The sequence below is a fragment of the Betta splendens genome, chromosome 1, assembly GCF_900634795.4.
Source record: "Betta splendens chromosome 1, fBetSpl5.4, whole genome shotgun sequence".
Taxonomy (NCBI): domain Eukaryota; kingdom Metazoa; phylum Chordata; class Actinopteri; order Anabantiformes; family Osphronemidae; genus Betta; species Betta splendens.
The window spans coordinates 5,214,694-5,226,606 of record NC_040881.3 but is presented as its reverse complement, the minus strand read 5'-3'; the positions used below and the strand labels follow the sequence as shown (position 1 = coordinate 5,226,606).

Below are 11,913 nucleotides of genomic sequence, written 5' to 3'. Positions count from 1 at the left end.
CAGCTGACAGGCATCCGTGTTGTTGCTTATTGTCTTATCACATTAATGAAGAGCAGTAATTGTTCACTGACCTAATTATGTGACCTACAAAGTTTCTTGCCGCGTGCTGCATCACCGTAGTCGCCCCCGCTTCACAAGACAGTCGCACCCCCCCCTCTCTAGACCTCACTGGGGCATCCCTTTGTTCCCTGTGTGTGTTGGTGTTTAGAGAACCAGCTCACTGGGTTGTACTCTCCTAATGAGGACATTTAGGGGTGGGACACCGGCGCTCGCTGCTGCTATTCAGCGGAAGAATCCCCACTTCCTGTGAGGCTCCGCGCTAATGGAGTTAGAACTAATCAAACAGACGCAAAGGAAATGAGAGTAATCAGCGCCAGCAGGCCCACGAGGTGTTTGCTCTGCACTGCCACGCGCACACAAACAGGTGATTTAGCCCGGCTTTTAATTGGACTGTCAGTTTCGAGCAGAGTCTCCATTTATCTGCGTTTTGTTGTTTTAACGTCTGGAGCCACTTTCTTACAGTCCTACATTCACAGGCTTCACTGACGTTTCAGTTAGAACCAGTCCAAGCGTCATCAGGGCCACATTCAAAGCGGGCCCAGTCACAGTCGGTACCGCTGCCTGCTGGGAAGGCCCACTCACCTTGCAGTGTTTGCAGGCACTGGCCCGTCTTGATGTCCCATATCTTGACGGTGGAGTCCGCGTTGCCCGAAACCAGGATGTTGTCCTTGAGCTCCATGCCGCTGGTGAGCGACTGGTGGCCCGTCAGCGTGTGGATGCAGTTCCCCGTCTCCACGTCCCAGACCCTTATGGACGTGTCCAACGAGCCGCTCACCACGTGGATCCCGTCAAACTGCGCAGAGGGGTTCAGGTTAAAGCGGCGCCAGAGTCTGCGGACGTTCCCTCGCCTCATAGCTGATGACACAGACACCTCCGCCGCAGACTTGCGTTCTATTAACAATCTTTAGATTAAACTCATTAAAATGAATGAATTTTATCGATCTGTGAGCGCTCGTCTCTCGGTTCCCCCATTCCGGAGCGGCGCGCCGACATTTTTAAAAGTCCAACCAATGCGGCGTGATACAAAAACCAATCTGTCGGTGCAGTAAACTGCCTCCTCAGTGAGAGCGACGGCACCGGCTAAAGTGCACTGTCATCACACAGAGTGGCTGCGAGGACGTCTTGGAGGACGCAGGACTTTTAGGGATCTCGCACATAAATCTAATCAAAACTCTGGTTTCGCACCAAACCAGATGTCAGACATTTTTTATTTGCAAGTTATGCTCAAAACAATATTGAGAGAAGGTGCAAACATCGCAAAGCCAGATGTTACGCGAGGAGAAAGCAGCAGATGTGAGACCAACAGGAGAATATAAAGGCTCGCCGCTTTTCCCTACAATAAAAGCAGAAAATAGATTTTGTTCGGTCACAAGCTCAGTATGTTTGACATGAAGGGATTCAGAACAATGAGAAAAGAGGAACCACAGATTGATGGATTCCTCATTCATCCCATTATCTTCTCCCTGCTTGCTTTCAGATTGCAAATCTACTTAAATACACCTATTTCTGACTTGGTATCAGTGCTTGGATGACTGTTTGAGAGACCATGTGAAATAACAATACATGGATCTAGTAATTACTTAGTGCTGCAGGGGTCTCACCTGTAACGAGTACACTCTGTTGGTGTGGCCCTGCAGTGTGTGGAGGCAGGTCTCCGTCTCGGGGTCCCACACTTTGACCATGAAGTCGTAGGCACCGCTGACCACCCGCCGCCCGTCGTACTGGACGCAGCGCACCGCCGCCACGTGGCCCATGAGGACGTGTAAACACTGACCCGTCTCGATGTCCCAGACGCGTAGCGTAGCATCGCGAGAGCCACTGACCACCCTGGGAGGAAGCACAGGCCGACACAGTCGGGTCAATGACGCGGGCCGATACCGGCAAAGGACCGGCGCGGCTCCAACGGCCGGCGCGAAGGAACAAATCTTTACATCGAGCTTCACTTTCCCACAGTCGGAGCGTCTCCCTCGAGTCGAACGTGCTGCACGGCGGTGACTGACACGCTAATGAGGCAGGTAGCAGCGCTCCCTCCTGCTCCTCTGACAATGAGTACCCTACAGAGCCACAGTCATGTTCATACTTGAAGGTACAAAAACACCTCTTTAAGTCAAACAACCGCCCTCGGGCGGCGTCTTCTGCCTGAATGGAAAGAGACGGAATGATATAATATAGGTTCTGGAGCAGGAAACCCCCTTTAGGGTGGAGTGCTGACTCAGCCTTTACATTTTACGCAGCAAGAGTGCAGTTGGTTCTGAGTGTAAGCTATTAAAAACCAGAACCACCGATGCTGCTTTTCTCTGAATAACTCATCCATATTACGGTCTATTGATGAAGTCCTTCATGCCGCTGTATAGATGACAATCAGCATGTCATTAGCTGTTTGCTCTCAGCATTTCCACTGAGTGACTTATAAAAGGCTCCACTAAGACCTCGGTGGGCCCGGAGGCTCAAAGAGCACTCTGTCTGTGGAGTGGAACAAAGGGCAGAGCAGTGAGCAGCTCCTCGTGCAGGACTCCGTCTGTGTAACCACCATGAGGCCCACACTGTCCCGTCGCCTTCTGCTTTAGTACAGTTGCTCATTCTTTCACACTGTGGGAAGCTACTGTACGGTTTTAGTGTTGCCCTCTGCAGGATTGTGTTACTTTTCGGACTCGACCCGTACCTTTTCTCGTGTAGGTGCATGCAGCGCACGGTTGAGGTATGCCCGTAGAGGGTGTGGATACATTCTCCTGTCTCTGCGTTCCAGACTTTGAGTGTGCGATCGGTGGAGCCGCTGATGATGATGTTGTCGCGCATCTGGGATGACCACACGCCTCCCGTGTGGCCCACCAACGTCCGCAGACACTGAAAAGTTTAAAGCCGGACAAAAGTCTGGGTCAGTAAACGCAGCGCTACTGAAGACTCAGTTGAAAGGACATTTATGGCGATTTCATTCACACATATCAAAAGGGAAATCATAAAATCACATTTTCTTCCTGTATGACCTTTTATTGGCTTCAGGGGAAAAAGGATGAGCAAAATGAAATGTGTGTGACCTTTAATGCGAAGGATGGGCTCGGTCACTTCTACCTGCGACTGCTGTAGTGGGACTAAATCGCTCTCCGCAGGCTTTTATAATTGCTTTTACTTATCTGCAGCAAAACTGGCTAATTCATTTTCTCCGCAGAACGGGTTTGACGACTGTCTTCACTAAGGAAACGCGCCCATTCGTCCTCATTAGTGACGGTAGATTAGCTATTGATTACAGCCCTTATGGAAATCTTTCTGATCTTCAGAATTTGTGTCTCGACAGTTTGTCTCATTTGTCCCTTGATTTAATTTTGCTAAACACATTACATTGAAATTCAGTGCCGTGGTTACGCCGGGGTGGCAGTGGGCCGTGCCATAGAAGGGTTCAACATGTGACCCCTCCGTCTGCAGCCGATAAGCCGCTGTGGTGCTGCAGGGCGAGTCAAACAGGAGCCTGACTTCCTCCCTCTGTGCTTTGATAAAGAGATCCCTTCATTAACTGTGGGCCAAGGCAGCGTGACCTTATAATCAACCTCACTACAGTACAGTAAGAATTGTTGTTGGGCCCTTTTCTTAACTTTATAAGACATAAAAAAGGAGGGCGTCACTGGAAAACTAATAAAAGTAAGATGTGGTAGAAACGCGGCCAATTAGCTGAGTGTATTATCATCATTATTCTGAGTGCAGCACCGTTATCCACAGTTGAGCTACGGGGCTGCAGTCTACTGTAATCTCCCAAGGACGCGCGATTCTTTACTTGTGAACTGAAGCCAGCGGTTGAGATTCCAGAAGCAAGAATTGCGGTGTGTGATTAGAGCCTCCTCAAACAGCGCGTGGGAGGAGAGAATATCTGAAATGAAGGGCTTAGGCGCCTTTATCTGTCTGTGAAACAAACAGAAAATAAACCCGCCCCGGAGAGTGAAAGGAGATTAGCAACATTTTAATCAACCTGTGACGGACCTTTTTTTTTTTCTAAATGTAAAGCATTCTTTAAATGCTTCACATTACAAATTATCTTTAGGTTTAAAATGGAGAGTTTCCGCTAAAGCAACCACAGAAAAAAAGGGAAATGGGAGAAAACCAGGGCGAATGTGACTAAAGGCAAACAAAAAGGCTTTAGTCTGTAGGTTTTCCACCTCAGGTCCAGCAGTTAGAGCATTTACTTTTATGATGCTACAACAGAAAAAAGCTTGCTAAACATGCATATCGACCAAAATGGGAACCAGTCATGACTCCAGTGAGAATGCATTGATGCTCGCTGCTGCCTACATTCTTTTCTGCTGGGACTCGCATCAAATGCTTTTCCCAGCTGACCATGCTCTCACACTGGTTAATACGTGGCTCTAGTTCCCGACGCACACCCTCACACGCCTGCGTGCGAGCGCTCCAAAGGCAATCTCTAATCTCAGCTGGCTGGAACGAGGCGGCGATAAAGCGGCCCTCCACGCAGCGGGAGCATCTGGCCGAGGACGCCGCTGCCATCTTGGATCCGCGCTAACGGGCGCCGCTCCGTTAAGCGCCGGCCGTCCACCTTTGAAGCGGCAGAGACGCGCCGGATCGACAGCCACCGCCGAAGCCTTCAGCCTTCAGCCTGCAGCCGTCGTCAGAACAAGCGCCGCTTCAGCAGGAAAGTCGTCGCTGGGAAATTCCCCCCGGACTACAGATCTGCGCGCACGCGGACGCGAGCAGGAACGCTGGTGTCACTTTAATTCCAAACTCCGCGTTCGCTCCCATCGCTGATGCAACACTTTCCCCACAATCAAATCCCCCATTGTCTTACATGATCGCTTAGCAACAGAACACTTTGGTTGGCGTGGGGGCTTATACATATAACATAGTCACGTAATAATTCCCTGATTGCCTCACGGCAAGGGTTCACTTCACTGTGATTTTATATAACTAGATAAATCAAGGGCAAGAGATTGAGCTCGCAGCCAAGAAGGAACATTAACAAGCATCTGTCTTAGTGTTTGCTGAACCTTTGGCAGGACTTCACTGGGAGAACAGTAGCTGGTGAATATTTGCCTAACATTTCATACTTTAAGCCATGTTCAAATAATCCTGTCAATATGATTTATCTGCTGTGCTTAAAAACACCCAGTGAGTTTGAAAAATTAATGACAACATTAAACAAGAACACTGGGCAGACTGAGTTAACAATTGATGGAAACATCTGTTATTATGTCAACGTCTGTTATCTCTTTGCACTATGAACTCGTCTCAATCACAGTAGACACAGTGAGTAGTGAACAACATGAGAACATTGACCCCGCGCTGTCCCCCCACGGGGCAATCTTTCCCATCGTCCTAAATCTTGGCTTTTCAGAAGAAAAGCAGCACGCGGAGCATTAACGCTGTTAACTACGGCACAACTTGTCTTCGGTGTAACCAATTTCTTTATCCGTGCTGTCAGTTTAAATCCTCCAGCAACAGCGCAACTCACCGAGCCTTCGTTGCAAATCTCCCCCTTTGAGGAGCAACCACTGGTATCTGAGAGTCTGATCCAATTTACCCTTGAAATCTGTAATCGTCCACCAAACTTATCACTGATGCGCAGGCACAACGCGATTTTTTTTTTTTGATGAATGAAAAGTGACCAGAAATCAAACAGGTAAAAGTTTCGAGAAAGAATAAGGCACCACACTTCAAAATAAGAGCGGATAAAGACTCAAATCAAGAGTTTTTCGCCTCCCATCATCTTCGCACTTTCACGTCTTATTGATCCAATTCTGAGTAATACCCGAGTTCTGGCGTCAGCTGGTGTGGAAGGCGAGCCGGAGCTTTCGCTGCGGTGGGAGGATTTAAAAGAGCGCTAAAAGGCGCCGAGGTCAAAGAAGTCAGCTTTTAAAGAAGGTCACGTAGGACTTCTGTGGCTGCCATCTTGGATATTTGCACTATAAAGGATAGCGTGAACCCGTGCAACACGCTGAGATCACGGACGGCCACTTCACACGCCTGTGATCTCAGGGCGGTTCGACGGTGAGGGAAACGCAACAGGCAAGTCCTCAAACAAACCGCTCAAGGCTGTAAAGAGACGGAAACCAAATGCAGGTCCCGATGATGGCACTGTATTTGTGCTTTTTACTGCCTTCCACACACACTTGAACTGAATGGTGGACAACACTTAATTGGCCGTTCCTTCGCAGATGGGGATGCTCCGGTCTCGAGAGCTTCAGAGCCAAAGACATGTTACACACTAGTGTGAACAAACAGAGCTGAGGTGGATTTGCATTTACGGACCACAATGCACTGCGAGTGCGTGGCGACAGCGCGGACGCACATCGGCCGAACCTGCCGGCGACTCGACAACCTGTGGGGTGAAGGAGACGCGGCCTGCGCTCCGTCGTCCGTCCCGTGACCTTGGCCGGATCTGTTCGCTGCAGCAAATGGCGTGACCGATGTGCGTGTAATCAGCGCTTGGCTGATCGCCAGCGCCGCTATCTGTTATACAAAGTCTGTACAGCAGTGAAAAGCGAGCTGTCTGGGCTCATTGTGTCCCGCATAAAGGGGAACCTACTGCAGTGTGGCCATGCAAAACACCAAGTTCTTTAGGGGCTTCTCTTTGTATGCGGTTTTATTTTTGCCAAACGATACAAGTTCACAGCCCAAGAGGACATTCCACCAGAACACTGGGTTTTCAGCACAAAGTCAAGTCCAGCACCTTGATTCACACACAATGTGCGAGCCTCTGCCTCACACCGCACTACAACCGCCGCCTTCCCGTTTAATACAGTGTAAAGCTGCAGCGCGAGGCCTGTGTGGCAGCACCAGCTCCGGCTATGAATACTAACACTCGCTGCGTACATGTGCTGTGTAACAAGTCTCCAGAAGAATGGGCTTCGACGGAGAAGACTGAGAGGAGAGTCCTGCTAGGAACTTCAATATTACCAAACACTGACGGTGGGTTTAGTGGGAGCTTTACTATCAAATAAATATAAGGATAATACAAGATGCTCCATGACAGCAGGAAGTCACTGAGCACAAATCTACAAGCCTGTGTGTTCTGAGCTGATAAATGTGTGAAACCACATGCTCTTAGTGAACTCATTCGGTCCTACCTTTCCTGTGATCGCCGACCAGACTTTCAGCGTGTTGTCATCGGAACCGCTGACGATCCGGTTGCCACAGAACTGGAGGCAGGTGATCACGTGGTCGTCGTGACCTTTCAGCACCTTTGAGACGGGACAGGAGACAGTTGGACGCGGGGTTGACAAACGGCAAAGGCGCGACAGCAGACAGTGGTCCTCGGGGCCGCGCACGGACGGACACAACGCAGGAGAATCCGCAGGGGGTGTGGCCATCGCCTGCTCATACTGCTCCGCAGGAGCGCTGGGTCAGCGAACAACTGAGCCAGCTGCAAAAACGCACAGACGTATGAAAAGCACATTAACCAAATGTACGGCGGCACGGGCCGAAAACGGCGCGTGGCCCTTTTAGTAACAGCCGCGGGCACCGGGCCCATTAGGGAGCAGCTTTAACGCGCTTCAGGGGAAACGTCTGAGCGGGCGGGAGACAAACGCAGCCATTAGACTGGAGGAGAAGAGGATCAACCCGGGTTCCTGCTTATTATCAGTCACCACGAGGACTGTGGAGCACCGGCCCGACCCATCACTAACTTTCCATCAGGTCCACTCTTCGGGCGCTTGTTGGACTATCTGTCTGTGACTCAAAGCCATTTGATACGAGATCTGTCAGATCAGCTGAGGTGAAGCTAACCTGTGGGGAATTTAGGCTTGAAGGGAACAGTACCTTGGGTGATTTGAGGTCTCCTCTCCTCCAGTTAGTGTCTATTCTGTGCTGCCTGATGTAGGCACTCTTCCAGGGACTGTGAGTGAAGCCAGGCTTGACGATTTTCCTCTTCTTGAGGGGCAGAGGCTCATCGATGCCTGGTAGGACAGAGAAAGAAGCTGATTGGAACAAAAAAAAAAAAGCCTATGGATTTTCCTCTAAGTTTACCTTCAAGCAAGTACAACATGCGGAGGACTGACCGCAGCGGTGGCTCCAGGCGGCTCCCGCTGCGCGACAGCGGGTCGTCCCTTTGCATCTGATGCAAACACTCACCTTCCTCCCTGCATTTCTCGCGCCACAGCAGGTTGTCCTCTGCCAGGATGCGCCAGTAGCGACACGTCTGCGCTGCCTGGAGGAGGTCCTTCGGTTCCAGGAACGACAGCACATACAAAGCCAGCTGTTGAGAGGCAAGGACGGGAAACGCGCTGTTTATTATGCGTACGCCTCGTGAATGAACAGCTCTGCCCGGAGTAAAAGTAAAACAAATGAACGGCTAAGAAAAGCGCTGCGGAAGCAGTGTGTGCACAATATTAACGGCATGAATCAAGCCTGACACGGGCACATAATGGCAGCGGCTTCACAGTGGAGGCGCCAATGTTGGCTATACGGTTTAATACAAAGCCTGCAAAGGAAAGCAAACCAGTGGTAATGAGCATAAATCAGGTCCCATGTGTAAAAAAAAAAAAAAAAAAAAAAAAAAAAAAAAAAAAACACCATCTGCAGCACTTGCTCCACTCAGGACAAAATGCTTAACACAGAATAATACATCAACCATTATGTCAAGTGATTGTCCTGCTTCATCATAGAGTAGATATTACAGGCCTAACGCATAGAGCGAATATTGTTCTCTGATACTATTAGAATGATCTGAGACAATCATGACCCATCGCAGACAGTAGCTCCACAGACTTAAGATCACTGATCGCCTAAAACACCTGTTTTAGCAGGTACTAATGGAGCTTTAGTACATTTTAAAGGTTTTATGATTAGGTCCCAGTTGGTGATCACTTTTAAAACATGACAGAATCGCTGGTGGATTATAACTTTATAGTTTCAGCCCCAACTGCATCCACAGTGTGACCACAGGGGTCGTCCAATAAAAATTTCTTTTCTGACGAGCCCAGTCGATTTATTTCCAGCGGCTCTGACAGCGGAGAGGTGGGCTCATCAAAACGGGACAGGGCTTTTAGAAGGAGAACATGAAAGCGGAGACCAGGAGACGGAGCTCGTGTGCCGGCGCGAACACGCGCGATGCCGTTTGTGCGTCTGGCTCTGGAGCGAGCGGCGCCGACACCTTGAAACCTTGCATCCGATTGCCTCACTCCCCATGCTGCCACCGCCCCCCCCCCCCCTCATCCCAACACCTGCCAGACACAGACAAGGTGTTAAGCATTTGATCCGCTCAACGAGATCGGGTGGATTGTGGCTGTTTTGTAAGAATCCCTTACGTGATCGTATCATCAGTGTGGCACTTGAGATTGTTTGTGTTGTCAGTTATGACGCGGAGCGACAACAAGACACCCACTGTGGATGCCGTTAAATGATGTGAGAGGAGACGGCGACAGGATTAGGGCTGGTGAGGAAGCCTCGTCTCTCCGTCAGGTGTGTTCATTCAGAAACAATCACACAGACGATGACGGGGATAGTGGCTGAAATGGAAACCGAAAGACAAACTCGGGGACTCACCTCTTTGGGCAGCAGGGAGATAAAGTCTCGCTGAAACTGCGGCTCTATCACCTGCATCATATGCTTGACTTGTGTGGGCTCACAGCTGTCAATCAACTCATCCAGCGCCAGCAGCTTCTCTGGGCCGGTCCAGCTCTGCAACAGAGGACAGAGGACGTTGGTGCCTGTTGTTGGCTCTAAAGCACATTCATTTGGTTGATGCCTCTCTCTTACAATAGGACCATAGGATACTAAGCTAGAGGTCAAATGCAGGAGAAGGTTGTGTAGTGCGGACATTTTGCTGAGGTTCTTTCTTTTGTCCCAGTCTCAAACCCAGTGGGAGTCAGCATTAGCCCCTTGTGTCGTATCCTGAAGTGCAGTTACATCTTATGGTCTAACGTCAGAAACTAATGAACAAGGCTGCTGTAGTTTTTAGCAGAAGGAATACATTCACTCACTTTAACTTCAAAATCTGTGTAATTTATAGTATTGCAGTGACCCTGTACCATCACCTGGGAAAGCGAACCTGAACCTGCAGCACCTCACACAGTGGGGAGTGTGTTACATGATTGCAACCAGCAACCGGAGTATTCAGTTTAAGTGCAATGCGTTGAGGACCTTCACTTTGAAACTATTTACTGATAGCGTGTCCTGCATGTCCACTGCAGCACATTATGGCGCCTGCTAATTTCTAGAATCCGAGATTAGTGGAAAAACCATCACAAACCACACTATGGACATTTATTAGACCTGCGTGTTCCCACTCATTTGTTTTACTGTTGCATATTGCTGCACCGCGTGCAGAACGCAGCCGCCTTCCTCTGCGGCGTGCTAAAACCCAGCAGTGATTACAGGCTGGGCTGCAGGGTGGAAAATCTGGCACAGACGAGCCACCTGTAATTTGGCAGCTAAAAGCTTTAGCCAGAGGTGCTGGTTCTGGGGGTAATCAGGGGTTCAGAGACCTACTCCCTGCAAGAGGGAGGACCATGAAATCACTACTTAAGTGTTGCATCACTTTTCCACCACAGACTGTCACTAACTTTGTTCCAACACAACAGCTGAACCGATACCACAGACGGGAAGTTTGGCGCAGACTGTTATTTAAACACAGCTGCAAATAGTTCACATTCACAGTGTGAAATTCTTTATTTCTTCCCTGAAATAACTTGAAAACAACTTACTTGTGAGACTCTTTTGCACGGCTGTTGTCTGTTTCCGTGTCAGATTCTAGTGTTTAATTGTAGTTTATCATTCCTCCCATTTACTTGTCAGCCAGAAACGTGCACTTCAGTACGTGATTTCTTAAATTTCCCACCATTTCTTTTCAAAGCTCTCCTGCCAGTGGTTGTAACACGAACTGGCAGTCAACATCTGTGATCAGAGCGCTGAGAGATGAACATGCAGGGAATTCAGGCTGAAGTGTTGCTCTTTTGATCAACTAATCATTATGAGCTGTTGGTAAACTACTTCAGATTCTCAGAAACACTGGAGTATGTGCTGCCTAATTTCTGACTCATGACTGAATTCTTTATTCAAAGCGAACGCAGCCAAAACACGGATTACTGAAGCATGATTACTGTGAGCTACAAAGATGCTGAAGAGGCAATTATTCCCCTTTCACTCCAGTTATGCTTTTGGCTGTTCCTTAATGTGCAGATACATTCTAGAGGTATTATTTATTTGTTGTAATAAAAATTCAACATTGAAGAACGATGTATTGTATCCCGGAGGGCTTTTTACTGTGTGTGTATGTGCATAGCAAAAAGCAAATATCCAACAATAAATAAGCACATATACAATGATGCCTTCAGACCAAGCCATGGGAAGGTTCCCAGTCTCCACGCGAAGCTATGCTAATCAGCTGCCTGCTACAGTGTGCAGCTGTGCTCCAGCTCTTAAAGAAGCTACAAGCCAGGACTGGTCTGGGGAATGTACTGAATGTCAGTCTGAGGTTTTCCTGCCTGAGTTACTTAAAAGACAGTAGACCGTGTTTGGTTAGGACTGAGAAAGGAGATATGTAAAATAAACGCGGAGGTGTCACAGATAATGAGTTTAAACTCTCTTAGGTAATGATATCCTTGGCAATCTATTATATAGGAAATCACAGAGACCCCATCAGACCACGCTAATATGTGTAAATGACATCCTATTTCCGTGAGGTCTGGAATGATTAGAGCTTAAGTCTCACATGGCTCAATCATGTTGTTACAGAAAATTATAATATAGGGGAACCAATATAAAAATGGGATGAACCACAATGTGGTCAGTACAGGGTAATGAAGGGGGTGAAAAATAAGATAAACCTTCCAAAATGTTGTCTGTAAAACCAGTCAGGGCTTAAATTACACGGCACTAACCGTGTTCCAGAGGCTCACGGGAGACAGGAAGTGC

The 11,913-nt window shown here is 48.7% G+C and overlaps 1 protein-coding gene across 7 annotated transcripts in view; it reads right to left on the bottom strand.

Moving 5' to 3' along the window:
- Positions 1–11,913, bottom strand: part of fbxw7 (F-box and WD repeat domain containing 7) — a 74,130-nt gene that overhangs the window by 2,417 nt on the left and 59,800 nt on the right. For all 7 annotated transcript variants that reach the window (XM_055507665.1, XM_055507669.1, XM_041068261.2 and 4 more), the window contains 7 exons: positions 9,544–9,678; positions 8,131–8,254; positions 7,819–7,955; positions 7,128–7,241; positions 2,723–2,904; positions 1,662–1,887; positions 643–853 (listed from right to left, as the gene is read on the bottom strand). In XM_055507665.1, the coding sequence (XP_055363640.1) occupies positions 643–853; positions 1,662–1,887; positions 2,723–2,904; positions 7,128–7,241; positions 7,819–7,955; positions 8,131–8,254; positions 9,544–9,678 (1,129 nt within the window). The remainder of the gene's footprint in view (positions 1–642; positions 854–1,661; positions 1,888–2,722; positions 2,905–7,127; positions 7,242–7,818; positions 7,956–8,130; positions 8,255–9,543; positions 9,679–11,913) is intronic.